The 23,270-nt window shown below is 53.0% G+C and overlaps 2 protein-coding genes across 2 annotated transcripts; one reads left to right on the forward strand and one right to left on the reverse strand.

Annotated features, from left to right (window-relative positions):
• The first annotated feature begins 5,250 nt into the window (after nt 1-5,250).
• INAFM2 (InaF motif containing 2) lies at nt 5,251-7,976 on the forward strand. Its single transcript, XM_081123827.1, has one exon. The coding sequence runs from the start codon at nt 5,679-5,681 to the stop codon at nt 6,138-6,140; it is 462 nt and encodes a 153-aa protein (XP_080979953.1). The 5' UTR covers nt 5,251-5,678; the 3' UTR covers nt 6,141-7,976.
• A 5,271-nt stretch (nt 7,977-13,247) lies between these two features.
• On the reverse strand, nt 13,248-22,421 carry CCDC9B (coiled-coil domain containing 9B; the record flags this gene model as incomplete). Its single annotated transcript, XM_081123835.1, has 11 exons — nt 13,248-17,253; nt 17,335-17,377; nt 17,923-18,022; nt 18,124-18,177; nt 18,776-18,834; nt 19,134-19,333; nt 19,996-20,121; nt 20,211-20,366; nt 20,951-21,061; nt 21,345-21,458; nt 22,212-22,421. 11 exons carry the CDS (start codon nt 22,419-22,421, stop codon nt 16,711-16,713), a joined length of 1,716 nt encoding a protein of 571 aa, XP_080979961.1. The 3' UTR covers nt 13,248-16,710.
• Between the last annotated feature and the right edge of the window lie 849 nt (nt 22,422-23,270).

Genomic DNA, 23,270 nt, shown 5'->3' on the forward strand with positions numbered 1-23,270 from the left:
GAGCTGTAGACGGCAGGAAAGGATTGGCCTCCACCCCAGCAGGGTGTTCTTGGACACATTAAACATCTTCTCTGCCTCTGTTTATCTATCTGTGAAAGTGGCCCATTTTCCTAAGTGTGATGAAAAGAAGGTGGGCGATGTCCCTCTCCAGGCGGGCATGGTGCATTGCACATGAGGAATGCCCTCAGAAACGCTAAAGGCTTTTGTTCCCTTTCCTGTCATCTACCTTTTTATCAGGACCTGGGCAAAGCCACAGAGAACAAGCCCCTCAATGCTGTGAATGCTGAAGTCAGTGAGAACAGGGGATACATTGGGAGACATACTCAGGATCCCAAAACCTCCTAACTTGCTGGAGTAACAGCTTGAACCTCAAAGGTGAAATGAACAGGGCTTAACTGAGAGATCTGGGCTTGGCTCCAAGGCACCGACTGTACAAGGACAGGGTGGGGAAGTGGCAGCTTAGCAGAAGCATGTGTGAATAAAACTGAGGGGTTTTGCTGACAGCCAGCTCCATATGAGTCAAATGAAAAGGCTGCCAGAAAAGCAGACAGACTCTGAGGCTGCTGAATTGAAGTTGAATACTAAGCCCAGTGACTCTCCATCTTGATATCAATCAGAATTGCCTGGGAGCTCTGGTAAGACTGTATCCTTGCTGCGCCAGACCCTCTGAATCAGGACCTGGGATGGGTGGGTGGGGAGAGAGGAAGGAAGGTGGGGAGTTTGGATTTCTAAAGTTTTGCCCTTGGCTCCAATATGCAGCCAAGGCGCTAGAACCAAGGAAGACTCAATCACATTCTCATTCCTGTCATGTCAGACCACATCTGATGTACCCAGGGACTTCAGTTTAGTTGCTTTATCATGGGAAACACATAGCTGGAGGACACTTGGTGGAGGACAGCTGGGATATAGGATGACACAACACCCTGTGAGGACTGATGGAGGGAACCATGGCTTAAGAGACACAGGTGGCCAGAAAGTCTACCTTCAGATGGATGAGACTTGTTCTCCTGGGTCCCCAGGTTACTCATGAACCATTATGAGGAAGAGAATTGCTTGCAGAAAGTTTATTGGGAAGTACTCTCAGAAACAACACATCTGAAGGAGTGAAGGAGTCAGGACTGAACAGAGGAATAAATTGATCAGTGATGCAGTCACAACAAAGGACACCTCCAGAGGGAGCTCTGGGATGAGGATGATGCTTCGGACCTGGCCCCAACTGAGGACAAGAGGGCTGGACCTTTGCTTCCCCACAATGACCAGGCAGATTATCCCTAGGAAGGGCTCATGAAGTGGGAGGCAAAAGTTCCCCCTACTTATCTTCCTGTAAGTTTCCCAGAGAAAAGCAGAATTCTGGAGGAGCTACGTCCACCCAAAGCAAGCTTACCATATGAAGCATGTAGTCTAAGCCATGTCCAGGGGGCACTGTCATAGTTGCTGTGACTCACTACCCAGATCCTGCATCTGGGACCAAGAAACTTAATCCCAAATTTCCGGAGTGTTGGCTGCTAATGGCTCATAGCTGAATCTCTCCCTGGGCATTTCCAAAGGGAGCTACCTTGCCTGACTTCATAAGCCCTTCCTATGGATAATCTGCATGGTCAATGTGGGATTTTAAAGGTCCAGCCCTCTTGCCTCAGTTAGGGCCAGGTGTGAAGGGTCATTTCAACTCCAGAGTGTCCTTTGTTGTGACTGCATCACTGATTAATTTATTTCTCTACTCATTCCTGACTCTCCACTACTGCAGCTTGTCTTGGTGTCACTGATATTCAGCATTCTCGCCACCCCATTACCCATTCTAATTCTGTTTACCTTCAGCTTGTACCTCTGCTGGTCTAGGTGGCTTACCTGGTGGCATTCCTGAGGGGTCTGAGCCCTTAATCACCATGCCCTTCTCAAACTAAGCTTTTGAATTTGTCTACTTACTGTCAAAATTGGGCAAGGGAGTACCAAGAGACACCCCAGTGTTTCACCTGGGTGCCAAACATATTCTTCCCTGACCCACTATGTAGCAGCAGCCCTATCTTTTATAAAGGACCAGGGTCACATATCTTTGCTAGGAAGTGATTCCTTTCTTTGCCTGCTGGCCTCTTGGCACAAGGACTCTGAAGGATGAACAGCAGCCACAGTAAGCATTTATGGGATTCTTGTTCTGCCTCTGCTGGAAGTGTTCCACCTCTGAGACTCAGATTCTCTAAACCCATGGAGCCTAGAACTGTTGGAATAGGAACCACAAATCCTACCCCCACCTCCAAGGGTCACTGGGAGTGATGATAAATGAAATTATTCCTCCTTCCATCCCTTGTTCCCTAGACTTTTATATTTTAGCTGTTGGGCCATAGCACCATATTATAGTTATTGGATAGGGTGCATGCTTTGTGCCAGAGCACCGTGTCCTAAAATGGTGCTTCACCTGCACCTTTGAAAGGCTGTTCTTTGATTCTATCAACTCTATTTACCGGTGGGCAGCAAAGTATGTGATGTGCCCAGAAGATTCACAACCACTCTTTTGCTATAAAGTAAGACTCTTGATCTGATGCAACATTATGTGAGATCCCAAGTCAGTCAGTGAATCAAACACCTTTAAGCCCTTAAAGAGTGGTGCTGGTTGACACCTTTAGCAAGAAAGAGAAATCCATATCTAGAATATATGCCCATTCAAGTCAAGGTGAATCACCAACCCTTCCAGAGTACCTACCTGATAGGTTGTTGTGAGACAAATGAGACAAGGAATGTAAGTGCTCAGTATGGTGCCTAGCACGTAATAAGGCCTTGGATGTTGCTGCTGTCGTCATTGGTCAGAACTTTCCAAAGCCTGACAAGGCTGCCTTAGGGAGCAGACAAGGTACACAGTCATGGAGGGTATTTTAGCTGATGCTGGAGTGCTCCATAGGGATGTCGTGTAGGAGGTTCTAGGGCCCATGGGGGTATTTACAAAAGATGACCTTTTGGGCCCTTTCTGTCCCCACCCTGTCTTCATTCTCTGATTTCTCTCTCTCTTCTACACTCAGAGGCGGAGAGGCACTTAGAGAAGCATATTCACTTTTAGGCCACTAGGGGGCCATTTAGTTGCCTGCAGCAGGAAAACACTAATGGTTTCTTAATGGCTCAGGCACCAGGGAGATCAGGCTCAATTATACCTGAAAGCAATTTGAGTTCCAGGGTAAAAGGCACTATGTAAATCCAGATAATAAATAGGGCTTATTGATGATAGGTTAAAGAATCTGGCACTGTTTAGTTTGGAAAAAAATAGGGTGAGAGGAATTGAATAAGTGCTTCAAGTATGTTTATTCTTTAGTATAGAAAAGAATGACATGCTGTTTTCCGCTTCACTGAGAACCAGGCAAGAAGAAAGAAGTTTAATCTGCAACAGAAGAAATATGGAGTGAATTCAAGAAAGAAGATAGACGGAGGCTTTGGGTTGGCCTTAGCTGGAATCTTTCAGAATAATTTACCTTGGTATAGTTGGTATGATCAGTCCTGCCAGGAAAGCCAGAGAGCAGGGGAGAGGAGCGGACAACATCCAGAGTCAATTCAGGATTTTAACTTAACAGGCCACCTGCTGGACAAGCTGTGGCTGACCTGAGAGCAGGATGGGGAAGGAGTGGTCTTTTCCCCATCAGCCCAACAGAAGACAATACACACTCCAAACTTCCAATGTTCTTGAAATTTCTCAGAAAGTAAAAAGGCAGGCTACTTCTGGAACTAGCATCCAGTTGGCCACTGTTAGTGGCAGACTCACAAATGGGCCTCAGGAATGAGAGTGAGGGGTTGGGTTATAGGCCTTTGGTTCCCTCAGTCATCAGCACACTCAGCTCTTACAACCACCTGACTTCTGTGTGTAATTGGTCAGAACTTTCCAAAGCCTGAGAAGGCTGCCTCGGGGAGCAGGCAAGGTCCACCATCACAGAGTCGTTATCTGACGCTGGAGTGCTCCATAGGGACGTTGTGCAGGAGGTTCTAGGGTCCAGGGGGGTATTTACAAAAGATGATTTTTTGGGCCCTTTCTGTCCCCACCCTGCCTTGATTCTCTGATTTCTCTCACTAGGCCTGTCCTTAGTGGGGGCAGGGCAGCAGTGCTGGGAAGGGGACTCCTCATAAATGGGGCATCCTGTCTGCATACCATAGAATTCCTGTAGAGGAGCAGGGGAAATGGGAAAGGCGAGAGGGTCCTGCCCCACAGAGTCAGAAGCGAAAAATCAGGCTCACATCTTCGGGGTCTGAACTTGGGGGGAAAGCTGTTCACCCACAGAAGCCCATCAGGACCACAGTCCTCTCCCCACACAGGCAGTCTCCCACACCCATTGAGATACCCAGGCAGTCCACACATCCAGTTCTGGGAACACAGGAAGCAGAATTCAAGGAGGAGGGAACCAGAAATTCTGGGAAGTCTTGTAGAAGGAGGGCGAGGGAACGAACGCCCAGGCTCTGAGACCTCGAGAGGATCAGGGAGGGGAAAAGCACCTGGAGCCGCTCCACGGGTTCAGCCCAGGCCCTTGACCTGGGGGTCGGGACCCCCCGAAAGCGGGACCTGAGACCCGTTGCAAACTTTGGCACTAAGGTGGGAGACGAGTCTGGAAAGCCAACTTAGCACGTAGTACCGTCCCGGAAGCTCTCGAAGGCCTGGGCATCCTGACTCGGGGTTGTAAGAGGACAAGGTATTGGGTACATTTCAGCAAAGCCACGAAGCGCCGGCGGGACGGGGAAGGGCGTGGGGCCGCAGGGGAAGGGGCGCGACAACTGTGACCGCCGTGCGCGCTGCTGGTCCCGTCTGCCTAAGCCCGACGTGGGCCAGAGTCCTTAGGCATCGAGGGGTCTGGGGGACCCGCCGGCAGCGTGCGTGGAGCGGAGCGCGAGCAGACGGCACGAGTGCGCTGCCACCCCTACCCTGGGGGTAAACTGAGGCCCGGGGGCCCAAACTGGTGCTGCTATTCCACCTCTCACTAGGGACAGTCAGGACTAAGAGGAGAGTTGCCAGAGTTGACAGCTCCGCGCTCGGGCGCCCCTCCCCGCCCCCCTCGCTTTCCGCGCTCCTCCCCAAATGACGCGGGTCCCCTTTAAAGAAGCGCTGAGCGCCCACCCTCCCCGCGCCGGCGGGCGCCGGGCTGCGGCGGCGTTGCCCTTTTAAGAACCAGCCTCCTTTAACTCTCTCTTCCCCCGGGTCCCTGCCCGGGAGCGGGGCACCGTGCGGCGCCCAACAGAAGCCCGCCTTCCCGCGCGGCACTTCCGGACCCCGGCGTCGCCCTTTTAAGAGGCAGCCCCCCGCAGCGCTCTCCCCGCCCCCGCCCCCCCGGAGCCCGCGCGCGAGGCGGGGGAGCCCGGCTGGAGCGGAGCTCGCTGTCGGCGCGGCCACTGGAGACCGAGCGGCCGGCGGCCGGGCAGACGGTGGCGGCGGCGGATGGGGACGCGGAGCCGAGCGGCTGTGGCGGCTGTGGCTGTGGCGGCGGCGGGGAAGCAGCTGACGGGCCGGCGGCGGCGGCGGCGCTGGCGGCGGTGACTGGCCCAGGCCCCGGCGGCGGCTGCAGCGACGCGGTGGCGGGCTGCGGGCGGGCGGCGTGAGGAGCGGCGGCGGAGCGGCCGGGAACCGAGGGCGCCGGGCGCCCCTTGCCCAGTCCTCGCAGGCCGCCAGGCCCCCTCCAGCCGGGGCCGTGGAGCACCGGGGCAAAGGTCGGGGCCCCCCCATGAAGGAGCGCGACGCCGCCCCGGCCGAGCGGGGCAAGCCGGCCACCTACACCGGGGACAAGAAGGCGAAGATGGCGGCCAAGACCAACAAGAAGTGGGTCCGGCTCGCCACCGTGTTCGCCTACGTGCTCTCCGTGTCGCTGGCCGCCATCGTGCTCGCCGTCTATTACAGCCTCATCTGGCAGCCGGTGGGCGCCGGGACCTCGGGAGGAGCCGCCGGCCCGCCCCCCGGCGGCTCCAACGCCACCGGCCCGTCCGGGACTTCGGGGGCGGCAGCCGCGGGGCCCAGTGCCACGGGGTCATCCCGCCGTGAGGCTCCGCGGGACGCGCCCCCGCTGCAGGCGGCAGGGCCCCTGCCTCCCGAGCCCTCTGCGGAAAGCCCCCTGGCCGGGCCGCCGGAGCGGCCGCGGGGGCCGGAGGAGGACGAGGAGGGAGCGGCGGCGGCGCCCGGGAGTCGTTGAAGCCCGCCCGCCACACCGCGGCGGGGAACCATCCTCCCCAAGCCTGGAGGCTGGACTTTGCAGCGGGACGGCGCGGAGAGCCCGCTGAAGCGACACGCACGGGAGTGAACGCCCCCCTTCCCCGGACGATCGCCGACTCGTGGGGCGAGTGGCCTGCAGCTCGATCTTCGGCCAAGAGACCACTCTTCGTCCGGGACTCGGGGGTTTGGTCTTCCCAGGACCGTGATGCGGCGCCGGGGCTATGAGCCATAAGCGGGGCGTGGGGAGGGGTGGGGTGATCCTAGCACCGAACTCTTCTGCGCCGTTTGCACTCGTGTATCCTACGTGCAGGGGTGACTCGGGCTTTCCCCCAAGACTCAGGGGAAGGAGGGAGCTGTAGGGGCTCTTAAATAAGTTGAAGGAGGAGGGCACCAAAAGTAGTGGAGCTCAGGTACGTCAACCTAGTTGCAGTGACCACAAATGCATTTAATTTATAGATCCCTGTATATAGTTGTTGACATATGCACTAGAAGCTGTAATTACATAGAATTCTATATATTCTACCACACCCTGGGTAGCTACTGACTGATGGGGTCAGGCAAGGGCTATTTGCTGGGCCCCAAAGTGCAGCTAGCCAAAGGGCACAAACACTGTTTTTTCCATCACCCATTCTTTCCCCTACTCCCCCTCCTATTTCAGAAAGATAGGTTTATGACACAAAAGAGTATAATCGTTATTTGACTTGTTGAAAGAACAGTGAAAACCCTTAGGAGAAATAGAAGCAGTTTAGGGAAGCTGGGGAGTGTACTGATCTCTTCCCACTCTTGTGCCCCCACCCAAGAGGCTTCCTGTTGCACCCTAAGTATCTGGATGTGGGCCACGGAATAAAGAAGGGAAAGAGCAGTGCCTTTCTCTGTGCTTCAATCTTTGGCCTTCTCTCACAGTGTTTTAGGAAGAGCAAGCTTTTGTAAGTAGAGTGACTCACAAGTGTTTGTTTTATCTTTTATTTATTTATTTTTTCCCCTGCTCCTTAAGATCTTGTCTTCTTCCAGTAATCATCCTAGCCTTCCCTCTTCCCTGAGCTTGTAGTGGCAATGTAGCCCTGCGATTAGGATGAAATTTATTGTGAAACCAGAGCTTTTACACATCCTCTGGTTTAAAAAGTAGGCATCAAACTCAGGATTGTGCTTTGATAGCCAGTTAATAGACCAGCGGTAGGAAGGTTAAATTGGCTTGTCTTTACCTCTCCTGATAAACTTATATGCAGCCTTTTTTACTGAGATGAGAAACATCAAGGGAAATGACACTTCCATAGCTCTGGGGCAGTAAGAATTATACATCCTCAATTCGGATTCCATTTCCTTCTGCCACTTGCTTTTAGGTAATTGAGTGTGGGTAGTGACGATATCAAACCCCTTAGTGTTTCCGTTTTGGGAAATGAGACACTTTAAAAAAAAAAAAAGACAAAAACTTAGCCACCTGAGTCCTGAAACAGTTTGTCTCTTCAGTTTTCTGGCCTACACTGTAGTTAGCTCTGATCCAAGTTTATAGGACAAACAGCCTTGCTTTAAGCCGTCTCCTGTTGTGGGCAAGATAACTGCAGCTGAGCTGTCATAGCCTAGGGGTATGGCTGGTAGCACCCCCAAGGTGTCTGGCTGGAGGAGATTTGTGAGCAGCTGACTTGACTTTGGTCATTAGAAAGCCTCTGAGGCCTTTTAAAATTTTGGTGGGGACCTGTGGGGGAGAAACATAAAATGCCACTTTATAACTTCAATAATAGCCTGTACTTTATATTTATTGTGTGAATTTTTAGTCCTATATTTTAATAATTTATAAATTGATCTCTTATTCCAAGAATTCTTTGAACTTGCAGAAGAACATTTGGGAGTCCAATCTCCTGTCCCCATCCTAACCCCTGCATTCTGGACTGTTGAATCCACTCTGGGATGGATCAAAGAGTCTAGAGAGACCACTTGTAGGTCCAGCTGCTGGCCTCCTGACTCTAAAGCCTTCACTGGAATTGGGACATTAGTTCCAGCTCTAGCTGTGAACATGACCAGAGACATTATTTATAATTCAGCCATTTAAAATATACCTGTACTCAAAAAGTCTTGTATATTTTTTAAAAGTTTTATTTTTCAGGTGAACAAAAATACATTCTAATAACTATGTAAGCGTGTGTAAATTGTTTCTGTTTTCAAATTTCTTTGGTAAGGAATAGAGGTTGGAAGAGGAAATGGTCTGAGATGTGGATGGGCGGTGATAAATAGCTGTAGGAGGAAAAAACAATTGCCCTAATGTTCTCTGTGCCTGATAGCTTGACTGAATTGATTAGTGAAGGATGGCAGGATCCATCTTAGTCGGGAAGCAATGATGGGGTTGGAAGAACAGTGATATCTAGCTTTAAAAGGTTGAAAAAGTTCTGCTTTTAGACTGTGAGCAGATGCCTGGCTGAGAAACCTAAGGGACCAGTCACCATGCATATTAAGAATTATTGCAAATACTGAGCTGGCTGAGAACTGAGGTGAGGATAAGCTGCTTGATAGCATCACTGTTCTCACCTTTAAACAAAACCATTGGCCTCTAGATAGCTCAAGAAATGCTAACACTGGGAAAGGCACACTGAGGAGTCTGCAGTGGTTGTTCAGAGCTCTGTCTACAATGGAGGAGGTAAGAGAGCCAAATGCTGAGAGAAGCTTTAGATTGCTTCAAAGGTGAGGCTTTTTCTCCCCCTAAAGCAAACAATAAAAGAACATGTGGGTGAAAAGCACAAAAATAAGGGATTAGTTATGCTGCAAAATACATGGCAAGCAATTGAGCTCAGCTCATTATTAGACAGTGCTGCCCAGTACACAACCAGAAGCCAGTGTTGGTGGGGCCCCCTGAGGCCTGCACTTCTCCAGAGCTGTTTGGGGGGTTGGCTGCTGCTCTTTTACATCACCTTGTAGTCTGCAGGGGAGCCTGGAAAAAGTCTGCCCTTCTTTTATTTCCCTCTTCAGCCTACACAATGGCTTTCTGTGAGAGGGCTTGGTAAGGCAGAGCAGAAGGGGAGGGAAAGAGTTTTGAGGTTCTAGTCAGCCCCTCCTTTCTGTAGATGGTAACATGTGGCTTTTGCAGCTGCACCCGGCTTCACGCGGTGGGCCCATACAGCCGTGTGTGTGGCAGGGGCCTGCTGGCTGATGAGAAGGACACCAGTCCACCAGAACAGGGCCCGGTTGGTGGGGGTCAGTGGTCTGAATAGTTTTATTTTCAAGGGTTAGAAATTAGCTGCAAAACTGTCCATCAGCTTTTGAGCCAGGAAGTAGAGATTTGTGCAAAGGGGGTTACTTTCCTTCAACTGCCTTGTACCTGCACCACCAGGATAGTTTCTCGGTGTTCGTTTCTATTAGAAGTTTCTGCTATGAGCTTATTCCCTGACAGCCTGAGTTTGGAGGAAGAGAGAATTCTCTTTTGAAAGTGAAGTTTTGGAGGATGAGGGGCCAGGGTTTGCTAAGCTGGTTACATTGGTTTTGTGTGGGTATCTTGTCTCTCCCCCATGGGTGCTGAGATACAAAAAGTGTTTCCCTGAAGTCTTAAGAAATATTTTTCTTCCTAAGAGCTCTAGATTTCCACACAGTATGAGACCATTTTCTGTCTACCTTGTTTTTCAGTTTTCACTAGGGAATTCTAAGATACTGTGTTCTTTAGTTGAGTATTTATATCCTGTTTTGAAATGCTGAGTGAAGAGCATCTACTTGTTTCTACATGTTTCTTGAAGGGGAACTGAAAGGTCAGCTCCCAAGCTTTAGGGCTACCACAGCTATTTAAAAGGGGTAATAATTGTCCTCTCCTTCCTGTCTACAGAGAATGGAGGTATTTCTGGAATTGCAACTGCATTAACAAAAGGGTCACAGCTGTAGGTTTTGTTTGTTTGTTTGTTTTGGTCTCTCTGGGATGAGGGAGGGACCACATGGCTTTGCTCATTTCTCAGGACCAGCACTAATCTCAGTGCCTGGCACAGTAGTAGGTGCCCTGAGTTTGTTGCTCAACTGGTTGATCACTGTGTTGGATAGCAATAGCCTTGTTCCTTGTGTCATTGTGGTGTCATTGTCATAATTCACTTGTGGACCCACATCACAGCCCATAATCTGGTTCAAGGGACTGATTTCTGAAGAGAACCCCTGCAAATCACAGCTGCACTGGCTGGGCTAGCCACAATTTTCTTCATTTCCAAATTGAGGGACTTGGGCTTAGCCTGCCTGTTCTCTCCAGGCTCCAGAAGTTCACAGCTGTATTCCATGTGGTGCTTAATGGAGGCAGCATAGAATGTGTGACCCATTCATTGTCTCCTCTGTTCTGGCCTTTTATGCCTAATGTTGAGCTATAAAAATACCTGCTCCATCGACAGTTTTTTGGTCACATCTGTTTTACTTGCTGACATAGCCTGTGGGTTTCTGCTGCCAGAAAACCTATGTTACACTCTTTGTTCCCTCCAGTAGCTAATTTTAAAAATACAAAAACAAAACCTTTTTTTTACCACACAGCCAGACTCTACCAGGCTCTCCATCCTAAGTGCAGAAACAGCTATGGCTCCCATGGTGCACATGAGCCACCTGGTCAGTAAGGAGCACTGGCCAAAACCAGTTTCCCTGTGCTACTTGAAACATTTGCTAAGCTACTACTAAGGGACCAGAAGATTACCACACAGTTCTCACCCTCAAGGAATTTTCAGTCATGCCAACAAGAATCTACCCTTGTTACTGCCCCATTTTCTTAACTTCAGTAATCTGTTTTTGCAACAGTTTTTCAGTTAAACAGCAATAAGATTCTAACTTAAATTATTTTCCATAAACCACTACCATTAATTCAAGAACTATTTATTTAGTGCCTACAGAGTGCCAAATGAACCTCAAAAGTCCCCAAACCAACTTGTCCAAAGAAGCAATTACATTCATTACCAAGGAATTTTTTTTTTTTTAATATACTTCTCTCTGCTTCCTCCATAGTATTCTGAGTCATGAGTTGAGGTCTCCCCCCACTGTGTTCTGGAGGCCACCTACCCCCTCAGCTTCCTGCTGGTCAGTCTGGGCAGTGCTGTGTCACAGCAGTCAGTCTCTGGTCCATAGACAGCTCGCAGTATCATGAGGACATGAGTGGGAGGCAGCATGCTCTTGGGAAGGAGCCTTGAACTAGAAAATAGGAAACTTAAGAACTCAGTAATGGCATTGGCTATGGCCATTGACCCCTCTCTTTTCTCCTAACCAAATGGAATTCATGAGAGCAAATGGAGGTCATAGATGTGACAGGGCTTGGAGATCTTGGGAATAAAAGTACAGTGTACACACATGAGGTAATATATTTTCAAGGGAACTGCTGTCCCTTTGAGGAAAATTGATGCAAGGAAAGAAATGTGAAGGGGCAGGTAGCAAACATTCACACCAGTACCCAGACCATCAGTATTAGCATCACTGGGAACTTGGTAGAAATGCTATGTCTTGGGCCCCATCTCAGACCAACTGAATGAGAAATTCAGGGATGGAGCCCAGCATTGTGTTTTAACTAGCTTTCCAGGTGATTCTGATACACACTAAAATTTGAGAACCACTGGCCCAGCCTTTCCCTCTGAACCTGTAACTTAGGTGAGGGTATTTCTGTTTGTTTGTTTGTTTGTTTGTTTGTTTGTTTAATTATATTTTGATTTCAGAGAGAAGGAGGGAGAGAGAAACGTCGATCATCTGCCTCCTGCATGCACCCCATCCGGGGATCAAACCCACAACCCAGGCATGTGCCCTGACTGGGAATCGAAACTGCCACCTCTTGGTGTACAGGACAAAGCTGGTGTACAGGGCTCAGGGTATTTCTGTTCTGACAGACTGCTATCAAGGGGACTTCTGATCCTCTTTCTTGGTTGAAGCCAGCTGCCCTGCTCGGGAGAAAAGAAATGCTGTGTCCCCAGAGTTTGAGACAAGGGGAAAAGCCTACATTGCTGGTTATTTCTGACAGTGCAGCAGAACTTGCCCTGGAGAGCTTGTTAAGAAGGAGCAGGCCTGAAAGACTCCTCCCTCCCCTTCCCGCAAAGGTACTGGTGTGTTTGCCTCACCTCCTCCCTGAGGCCTGCTGTTCCTCGAGCCAGTCCTTAAAAGGAGTAGTGGGTGCCACATTTGTTCCTTCTGGTGCCAGGTCTGTGCAATTTCACTTCCCTAGTGTCAAGTGGATGCTTAATGAGAGGCTGTGACGTGGGCCAGCAGACTTGTTGAGAAAAAGCAGCCTCAGTCTGGGCCTTATGCTGGCTCCTCTCATTGCCTTTTCCAGCCTTGAATGCTCCCCCTCAGTGAGGTTGTGGTCACCCAGTGCCAACCCTTCCTCATTAGCCCCAATAACCCTCACTCGGTGAGATGCTTGCTGGAGTCTGTAGACGCTGATAAATGACTCAAGAGGCAGAATTGAAATGGTCGGTGTCTTTAGTTTCTCCTATTCCCTTGACCCCCTCTGATTTAGTCCCCAAAATAAAAAGATAAGGAGATTTTTGCTGTTTCCTTTGTTCATTTGGGGGGCTAGTACCATCTTCACCTGTTACTCTTGTCGCTGAGGCCAGGGTTGGGACTGGAGTTAATTAGTGGTCAAACCTTCCCAACTTGAGCCTTGTTAGGTAGCTGGGGAGCCCCTGCTTCCCGGGATCCCCAATTTCCCATCCCCTGACCATAAGAAAATATAATCATGCTGCTCTATTGGGTGACAAAACTTAACACCAGCAGGCATGGAGCAAACTCCGCAAGTCGAGTTTGTTTTGGGGGGAAACATTAAAGAAGTAAATACTGGTGGAAGTTCATGAGATTCCTACTGTGGTGAACAGAGGACAAGAGGAACCATCTGAGCTGTGGGAGTCAATGTGCAAAGTTAGGCAGAAATGCTTAGGACATCCTTAGATCCCACTGCTGGGTGGGGACAAAGAACCCTCCCTGTAAGAAAAGGGTCACTTCCTGAGGCTTTTTCTCAACTAGACTTCCCCAGATGAAAGCAGCTCACTGACCTGGAAGGCTAGTAAACATTATAAACCACCTCTTTTGTCCCTGAGAGTGTATTAACCCAATGAAAATGAGACTAAAAAAGAAGGCAAAGGAAAAGATGGGAAACAAAGTAGACCGAGATCACAGCAAATAGCTACTTCATTTATTCAACAGATATTTACTAAGTGCCTTCTGGGTGCCGGGCTACTGTTAATAGAGTGCCTACTATGTGCCAGGCATATTTTGCATACCCTTATCTTTAATTTTCTGAACAACCCTTCAAGGTAGGTAATACTAGCCCCATGTTGCAGATAAGAGAACTGAGGCTTTTAGAAGTTAAATTGACTGAGGTCGTCCAGCTAGCATATGGCAAACAGGATCCAGATTTAGTCTGTCAGATTCCAAGGCCCATGTATGACCCACTCTGCTATGCTTCCTATCATCAAAAAACATACCTCCCACCCTGGCCAGCGTGGTTCAGTCGGTTAGGTGTCATCCTGTGCACTGAAGTGTTGCCAGGTTCAGTTTCTGGACAGGTCAGGGCACATGCCTAGACTGCAGGCTCGATCCCCAGTGCAGGGGGTGCAGGAGGCAACCTATCGATGTCACATTGATGTTTCTCTCTCCCTCCCTTCCTTTCTCTAAAACTCAATAAAAAAATGTCAAACAAAAATAACACACGTAGCTCTCTTGCAATATGGTCTGCTGCTCCCCTCTGCGAAGTGAAATGGGCCCAGGACAAGGATGCCTCCCGCCTCTTCTGCTCTCCTTGTTATGAGACCTTAGGTAAAGCTGTCATCTCCCTGCTGGTTTCCCACTACCCTCTGCTCCCTCCCGTCTCAGTTCCTTCAGCTCTGTGCCTGAGTTCCTGATAGCCGTGTCTCATGAAGAACTTCCCACTTCTAAGAGCAATCTTGTTTGTTGGTTGGAGAGCAGAAGGGATTCTAAGAGGAAGGCTCCCAACCAGGCCTTAAGGATCCAGGAAGAGAAAAAAATCCAGTCTTCCACGACCCCAAGGTGGGTGGAGGGATATCTATCCACATTTCCCGCCTGCTTCATATCAGGTTCCACCCTAGAGCAGGAGGGTTGGCCCTCATAGCTGCTGGTTCCCCTTATTCTGAAGAAGGGCTCCCCTTTTTTATTAAAGCTCAGTGATAATTACCTTGCCCTACAGTCTTCCTCCAGTGAAGATGTCCTGTGCCAGTCTTCTCTCCAGCCCCTAGTGACTCCCATGACATCCTTTCTCCTAACCTCCTTCTGGATGTTACCCTCAGGGAGAGGAGCCCTATCTCTCCATAGCCCTTCAGCCCAGCTTTTTCTCTTGCTTATGTCCTGTTGTGAGAGCTGAACCAGAGCTCTTCCAAAATACTAAATCCCCACCCCACAGTCAAACATGCCTTGGCACACCCTCAAATGAAGGCACATCTGTACAGTTGGAAGCATTGGGGGTTGGGAGCAGTTTATGAATCTTATAATTTAAGTTCTTGATCACAATTATTTTTGGAGACAGCTGCATTCAAAGGCTCTGCCTACCCCAGCTCCATCCTTTGGGAGTCATGGGTTCCAGGGCCAGAGCAAAGCTCCAAAGGCAGATTTGTGTGACTGGAAGCCAAGAGGAAAACTTGAGCTGGGATTCTTTCATTCTTGCCTATTCATTTCACAGGGGTCTTCCTCCCATATGCATAGAATTGTTCCCAAGCCTTTTCCAAACCCCTTTGATCAACCCCACACCAACTTCTTCCACTCTCTTCACCTTGCCCCTTTCCCACCCAGCTTTCTCACTCTCTGCTACCGGACATTGGCACCACCACTCACTGGCCTCTCAAGCATCTTCCTAGCTGCCCCAGCTTCCCACCCAGCTCTATAGCCAAGAAGCTCCACCAACAGGAGCAATGCTTCCTCCTCCCTACATAGCCAGCAACAAGCCTAGTCTGTCTTTGAGCCCAGCTCTCCATAGTCCAAACCCTTACTGCTCTAAGTGCTGTCCAGGTATCAGCAGCATAGGCATCACCTGGAGATGCATTAGAAATGCAAATTCCCAGCCCTCCCCAGACCTACTGAATTACAATCTGCATCACTCTGCACCTTACATGAGAGAAACGCTGCTGTAAACAGTCTGATCCCCTCCTCAGGCTTCCTGAATAGTTGGGAAGGGTGGAGCAAGAGCCAGTGAGGAAGCCCAGGCTGAGACCTCATGGGAAAGGCCTCACTTTGACAATGGAGAAATCCTGGGGACAATCCGGATACTCCCTAGAGAACCTGGGGGGGGGGGGGCTGGCACTCTCAGCAGAGGGAACAACCATGGCAGAACCACAGAGGAGGGGGGCAGAGGGGACCACATGGGGAGGCAAGGACTTGGGGGCAAAGGGTACATGTGATGAGAAAGGGAGGGGTACCTGCCCTTGCCAGCAGAGGTGGGATGGCTCCCTTTGGGCTTCTACCACCATCCCAGCCCCTGTACCCTGTCAGGCACCTACAGCCAAGAAGGGCTCCTGCTGTGCAGCCTGGATCTGCCGGATAACTAGGTTTCTTCCCTCCCTCTTGCTGGCAAAGTCACTATCGCCTACCAGCTGCGTTGCTGGTAGTGGGTGCTCAGGAAATGTTTGTTGAATTGAGAGGAAGCCACAGCTTGTGCGGAGTCTGGATAATTCACCAGACATGGGCCTCAGAGGAGGGGCAGGAATGGAGACTTAAGTAGGAAAAACAAGTCTTGATGTCATACTTAGCTGGAGTTGCTGTTTCTCTCTCTGAGATCCTGTCTGAGTCCTTACTTTTGCCTGACCATGGTGCAGCAAGATGGTGCAGCGAGCCTGGGCTGCAGGGCTGCTCCCTGATCTCCATTTAGAGTGCACTCAATGTCTGATCTGGTGTGGGGGAGGGGATCCCTGCTGGTAAGCTCTCCCACTTTACTGTGGGGAGAGGAGGCTGTCCCCTCCCCACCCAACCTCACCCCATTCCTTCGAGGGGAGACCTGAGCTCTGTTCTTCTATTCCCAGCTCAGCCCCTGCCCGCAGTGGCCTCCCTTTCTCTGGGCCTCAGCCTCCTCTTCCAGAAAGGCAAAAGGCTTCTGGTTGATTGGTGAGATTTCCCTGGTTTGGCCACCCTGTGAGTCTAGGGCTGTGAGTCATCTGGGTGCAGGGCAGAGGTGAGGGAAAGGGCCCAGGCCTGGACTGGTCATGCCAGCTGCTGAGGCTGCCTGCACCTGAGGAGCTGGAAGCTGGAGCTGGAGGCTGGAGAGGGAGGCCACACAAGCCAGTGCTAAGTGCTTCTCAGCCTTGCTCTCTCGCCATGGCGGGTAGGGAGGAGCTTGTGGCCTTGGCAGCAGTAGACCCAACACAGGGCTTACCAGTCAGACCAGATGTGGCACAGGAATATATCAGGGGCTGCACCTGCAGGTGAAAACACACACGTGCACAGGAATGTGCACATGAGGTGCAGGAAAGGACAGCTCCTTGCCCTCACAATGTCACTGTGCCAGAGTTTGCCAAACTGTTCAGCCAGACTGCCACAAGCCACAGCAACCAGACACCCATCACAAAGAAGGCTCTTGTCTGTGTTCTTCCCTCCTCTCCCCAGCCTGGTGCCCCTGCTCCCAGGAGCTTTGCTCAGCATCTCCCTGCAGGGCCAGGGCCCCCTCTTCTGGTCCTCACACCTCCTGTGCCCCTCGCTCTTTGGCCAGTTCCTCTGGGGGGCCTGCTTCTCGGTGCCAGGCTTTGCTGGGCCCCAGCCTTGCCAGACCTGTCTTTTCTGGGTTCTAGGGGCCCTGCTCCTCTTTGTGGCTCGGAGCATGTCTGGACTTCCTGCTCAGCCTGGGGATCATTCCACCCCAGCGGCTGCTCGGAACCATCAGATGGGGACACAGGACTCTCCTGGGCCCCAGGCCTTGGACTGAGCACACACACACTCTTCCCAGGCCAGGGGCTACTGGTGCCTCCTAAAGAGAGGTCAAGGGGAACCAAGTCAGTGTTTTGTGGAGAGCCAGGGACCGGACTGGCTGTTGAAGTTCCTGATTCCCCTTTTGGCCCCTCTGGGGATGCTGGAGCTGGGCTGGTTGCCAGGACACTCAGGGGTCTGCCCTGCTGCTCCATCCTGCTCTGTGTCTGTGCGTTTTCCTTCTCATTCAGAGTCTGGTTGGTGCTTTCACTTCCCTGAAACAAGAGATTGGCGCTGCTGGCTGGCAAATCCAGGGCTCATCCCTAGCCCGCCACACCCTCTGGCCTGGTACCCACCTCCTGGCTCTGTGCCTCCTCCTTGTCTTCCTTTGTCTCCCACCTATAGAAACACAGCACATGGTGGGCGCTACTCTTATCCACCCCACTTCACGTCACCAGCACTGCAGTAGGTGGCCCATGTTCCCAGGGTCTCAGGAGCATCAGAGCCAGAACGAGGCTCCAGGATGCTTCCTTTCCAACCCGCCTCGCTCCCCAAATTCAGCTGTTTCCTCTGAACACTGCCCTCCTTAGTGCAGCAGGTCCCCAGCTGCTGTTTATGGCCGAGCCTGTAGCACCTTGAGTTCTGTGGAGACTCCAGGCATGTCCCTGCCTGCACTGCCTGCGAAAGGCACCTGCCTTCCCGGGGGAAGGTAACTGCTGTAATTACCACTGGCCTCCCTGGGCACCAGGCTCTTGCTGCTGCTGCTGCCTTCACTGATGGCCTCTCCCTGCATCTCATTAACCTGCCACCAGGCAGCAGGCAGCAGTCAACCAGGAGACAAGCCCCAAGGGCCGGTGTGGGTCCTCAATTCCTGGGGCAAAGGGGAGCCAGGAAATCAGAGAGCCCAGATGCCTCCCTTGATTTTGCCCCCTGCCACCTGATACCTGCGGGCCCTGCCAGTCAGCCTCTCCGTCCCTCGGGCTTTGCTGCGTGTGACCGGCGCCACTGAGGGTCTGCTAGATGGCCCACCCCGAGTAGTGCCACCTGCAAGAAATGGTCCACAAATCAAGGCAAGAAGAGGGCCTTAGCAGCCCAGCTCCCTCACCAGCTCGTGGCACCCAGCTTCTCCTCCTCTCCCAACTCACCTTTGCCATCAGGGGGCAATGGTGGGGGCTGTAGCTTCAGGTGGCTCCTGTGACCTAAGTGGGGCAAAGGCAATGGAGAAAGGGTAGGGTGACAGAGGATCCAAACACCAGTTTGGAGCAGGAACGCCAGTTCTCCCAGGACCAAGAAGCTGTCAGTCCTTCTCTTGGCTCAGTTGCGGGTTTTCTGGCTCCCAAATAGAGTCCTGGTCTGGAGGTCAGGAGAGCTGGGTCCCTGTGCTCACTTTGCCACTCCTGGCTAAGTGACTGGCCAGCCTCTCCAGCACCAGCCTCCTCATGTATAAAATCAGAGGACCAGTGATTCGCAGAGCTCTGTTCCTACAACCGGCCAGGGGAAGGAAACTAGGGCTTTCACACATGAGGAACCAACAGCTCAGCAGGCCCCAGCACAGACTTCCTCATGAGCCATCTCCCCAGACATTCTGGGGTCAGAACCCTGCGCAGGAGTTGTGGTTTTGAAGGATAGGCAGGGAGGTCATGGTGACCTCCTCTGACAGCAAAAGAGAGGAAGGAAGATGTTCCTCCATGCTTCCTTCCAGCTCTAAAACAAATAGTAAACCAAAAGACAGGGAAAAGAGAGGAAGGGATAAAAAGAGCCAAGGAGGGGAAGGGAATGTGTGGGGTCCTGGCTCACCCCTGGTGCTGCCTGCCCTGCCGGGGCCCTCTTCCAGAGGCTTGCTGGAGTTCTGTAGCCTGTGGAGACAGAGAGAGGTAGTCAGGCTGCTGGTGCAGGCAGGATAGAGGCTGCGGCAAGACCCACACCTACCCCACCTGCCCCAGCCCCAGCCCCAGAGCTGAGGGCAGCAGGGAGATGATGGGCCCAAGAAAGATGGGGGACCCAGTGCCCACACAGAGCCCTGACCTGAAGACGAAGGCAGACCCTCACCACCCTGGGGAAGGTCCCACCAGCCCTCCAAGAAGCACCCACAATTAGCCCTACCCCAAACCCCACAGCACATCAGCCCAACAAGCCTCCCTGCCCTGCCACCCACGTGGGCTTGGCTTTGTCCAGGTCCCATGGGCGGCGCCAGTCACCCTGTGCATCTCTGTGCCGGGCAAGACGGGCCAGGTCAATCTGCTCCCGCTCCTGCTTCCACTGGGCATAGTCCCAGCCCACCTCTAGAGGCCCCCACACTGGCCGGTGGGGAGCTGAGCCTGGGACCCTGCCTGGACTCCGGGGCTCCCGAGCACCCTGCCAGGAGAAGACACTCAGAACCATGCAGTAGAAGCAGAAAAAGCCTTGGGCTTGGAATGGAAACCCAGAGTCTACTAACCCCTTCCTCTCTCAAGGTTTTGCTGTCCCCATCTAAATATTAAATGTGTTCCATCTCTAATTGCTGTTTGCAGTAGGTTTCCATCCACTTGCTAGCTGTGTCTTTTGGGAAGATTACTTAACCTCTCTGTGTATCATTTCCTCACCTGTAAAATGGGGATAATAATAGCACCTATCCACAGGGTTGCTGCAGGGATGTGTGGCTAGGCCCAAGGTGAAGGGGCAGGGGGTGGAGCAGCTGTGAGCAACAGCCAGAACTAGGTGCTGCTGCCACCTAGAGGTCGTACCTGGCACATAGCCAGTCCCGGGCCCTTCCAGACCCCACCCAAGGCCCCACCCACTTGCCATCAGAGGTCCAGGTAGGGTAAGGGGCTGGATCACACCTCCGGCTTACCCCGTCTCTCACCACAAGGCCCACCCAACATAGGGACTAGCCAGAGAAAGGAAGAAGGGATGGGAATTCTTGCTAGTGCTACCTAGCCATGTCCTCACAGATGGGGGACATATGTGACTCAGCTTCTTGGCCTTCCCCAAAATGGGCACCACCATGTTCATGTCCCCATCCCCTCTTGAAGATATACCTTCCCTGCAGAATCCAAGCCGCCAGCCATCTGCATGAAGGAGCTCCGGCCCAAGCCCTCTCCAGGTGACCCTTCTGCCCCCTGGTTCCTTGCTCTGGTGGGCTTCTCACTTACGATCCGCTTGGCCTGGGGAGGTGAGTATGGACAGTGTGGCAGAGCTGGGGGAGAAAAGGCTACACGCCTGGGAGCTGGGCTTCCCCCACCCACCTGCTCACCTCGGCTTTGTTTTCCATGGTCACGGCCAGCTCCACCCGCTCCCCCAGGCAGAAAGTATCAATGTGGTCCTCCTCCTCTTCACCCTCAAGCAGCTCATTTGCTGCTCCAGGTCCAAGGGTGCTCCTTGCCCAGTTCCGGCTGACCACTCGCTTCCCCTGCAGAATGAGGTGCTCTGTCCCCTGTGGGCAGTGCTGGGCAGGAGCTGGGGGTTGGGTCCTTTGGGTGGTTCCCCAGGCCGGGCTCCAGCCCTGGCCCTCCCTGGAATGCCCACAAAGAAGCTGACTCCATGGGGTGTTCGCATGCCATTGGCATTAGGTTATCGAGGCCTAGGGCCACCCTGGGGCCCAAGATGCCACAGTGACCCGTCATCTCTGAACTGGGAAATACAGAGCACTCAGACAATGGGGCTTTGTCCCTTGTCCACTGTTCCTACCATTTGGCACCAGTTCTCTGACCCCTGGGGTTTGGGGTTTAGGAATAGCCTGAGCTTTGAGACCTACATACAGGGCTTTGGGGCTGGAAAGGGGTATGAGGAGGCTTCTATTTGTTGGCCGTTCATCTGTGGCCCTTCGGGGATGGGGGGACAGCAGTGGCCTGGGCTGCATGAGGTTGGGAGCTGGAGAGCACCCCAGAACTGTAAGTGGGAGAAGCAGAGGAGAAGGGGCGGTTGTCCTCCCCTGCCATGGGCTGGGGCCTCCACCTCCTAGCCACCCTGCCTTGTCTCACAGGTGGGGCTTACCCCGGGAACCTGGCTGATGGTGACGGTGAGGCTATCAGATGGGAGGAACTCTGGTGGCGTGGTCACAGCCATGCCCCCCTGCTCTGCCTGCCGACGGTCTTCCTGGATCTCCTGTGAGAGGGCCCAGGGTCAGCACAGGCCATGGCCCCCAGAAGCACAGAGACACACACACTGACAGGCCTACACAGAGAGACACTGGTGGGACACCAGGGGGCAGAGGCACCACATCACAGAGTCCCCAAGACCCTCAAAGAGCCTCTGAGATGGACCACACCCACCCTAACCCTATGTCCAGGCTGAGCCTTCAGGGGGAGACCACCACACAAGGGTCTGGCGGTCAGATGGGGTGTGCCAACCCAGTCAGTCCTCACAGCCCCTGGCACAGCCCACTCACCTGGTACCTGCGTAGTAAGGCCTGGTTCTTCTTGCGAAGAGCAACAATCCTCCGGTCCAGCTCGGCATCCTTCTCTTCCTGCCTACTCATCGGGGACTCGGCCCCATGTGACCCCTGCAGAGGGCAGGGGTCCACGCTGCTGACTGCTGGGCCCAACCCTTACTAGTGCCCCAACTTTCCCACCCAACCAGATTCTTACCACCTAAGGAACAGGCCCCAGAGCTAGGGTCACAAGGGGAGATGGCACAGAGAAGGCCCAAGCCCCCACCCCACCTGGTCTGTCTGCCCATCACTCTGCATTCTTGGGCTCAGGTCAGGGCCTTGTACCCAGGCCTACAGCTCCCAGCAGTGGGCTGCCCCTCCCCCGGCTCTCCAGGGAGCTCCACTGCTGAGCACAGCCTGGAATGGGAGTTATAAATGGCTCTGGCAACGGAACCTGCCGTGACTGGGAAGTTGCCAGGGGATTCAGGAGGTCGAGGAGTGAGCTGTTTGGCTCCCAGGCCCAGAACCACAGTAAGAAGAGAGGCCCCTGATCCGTCCTGAACTCCCAGGCCCTGGACCCCACTCCTCAAGCCTATGCCCAGCCTGTGGGAAAGAGCCGCTCCCAGGGGCCAGCCTCTCCAGCCCGTGAGCTGCTGGCAGTGGACACAAGAGAAAGCCAGTTCTAGGGACGCCCAGGTCCCTCCCTGTTTGGCTGCAGGGTCTCCCTTGTCACCAGGGCCCCTCCCCAGCCCCCCACCTGCCTAGGCACAGCCCTTTTCCTCCCAGGCCCAGCTGTCCCCAGCTGCCATCAGAGTATGGCTTCCTGGTGTCTCAACCCTCTCCCAGCCCCAAGGAGCCCTCCGCAAAGGGCCAGGTGCCACTCACAGCTGAGTGCATGGCAACAGCGGGTACGAAGAGAATTCCAGAGCAGCCCCGGGGGAGCCAAAGCAGGAGGGACGCTGGAGCCACTGGAGCCAGGCCTCTGCCGGCCTCTCCCTGCCGGCTTCGCTGCTCAGCACACGAGATCATGTTGTGATTACAAAAGACTCCTCTGGGCTCCCAGCCAGGAACGCCTGGGCCACTGCCCCCACCCATCCACTCTCAGAGGGCGAGCTGGTCCTGCCCAGCACCTCTCCCTGACCTGCCCCAGCGTTCCCAGACAGACCAACACGGACCTCCCCTGGCAGGTTGAGCCTACACAGGGGACATGGCTGCCCCAGGCCCTGCTTTCCCCAAGGCCCTGTGCCCCAGCAAGGCCCCAGCCTGGGCCTGCCTGCGGACAGATGGGCAGCCTTCGCCCCGACCATTAGTAGAGAAAGACCTGCAGGACCCAGCTCCCTGGTCTGAGGCCCCCACCTCACTCTCCTCACCAGCCCCAGTTAAAATAATTCAAAGGGATCAAGAAGCTCCCCTCCCCTACACTACCAAATACTACCTCATACCTAAAAGAACACCATTAGTCATTCATTCCTTTAGGCTGAACATTGTCTTTCCTGTATTTTAAAGTACAGCCCCTCCTAGGAAGCTCAGCTGTTTGTGTCTCTTTGGTATGGGGTGAAGGGCCCTTGCCACCACAGCTCACAGCTGGCCACAGGCCTTCCCTCCTCAGGCTCCAAACTCTGGGCCCTTCCTGGCCTTGCTCTCTAGAGCTGGCCCTTTCAGCCTCTCTCACCCAGAAAAAGAAAGCAGCCTTTCTTGGGAAAGTCTTTCCCTGAACTTTCCTTGTACAGCTAAGGCTGGTCCCTCTGCCCAGGGGAGCAGCTTGCCTGGCAGTCCCACCCTGAGAGCCTCCGGGCCCTGAGGGGGTCAGAGGTCTCTGCATTCCCTACATTCCTGATTGACAAGGCCTCAGTTTCCCTAATCCCATGCTGTGACTTGTCCCCTTCTGTCTCCAGAGCAGAAAGCCCCGCTGCACTCTCTGTCTTCCCCAGATCAGCCAGAGGT

The sequence above is a fragment of the Miniopterus schreibersii genome (assembly GCF_964146895.1).
Source record: "Miniopterus schreibersii genome assembly, chromosome: 1".
Lineage (NCBI taxonomy): Eukaryota > Metazoa > Chordata > Mammalia > Chiroptera > Miniopteridae > Miniopterus > Miniopterus schreibersii.

What these genes read in the sequence shown, in the direction of transcription:
- INAFM2 (XM_081123827.1), top strand. Translation starts at nt 5,679, where the DNA reads ATGAAGGAGCGCGACGCCGCCCCGGCCGAGCGGGGCAAGCCGGCCACC.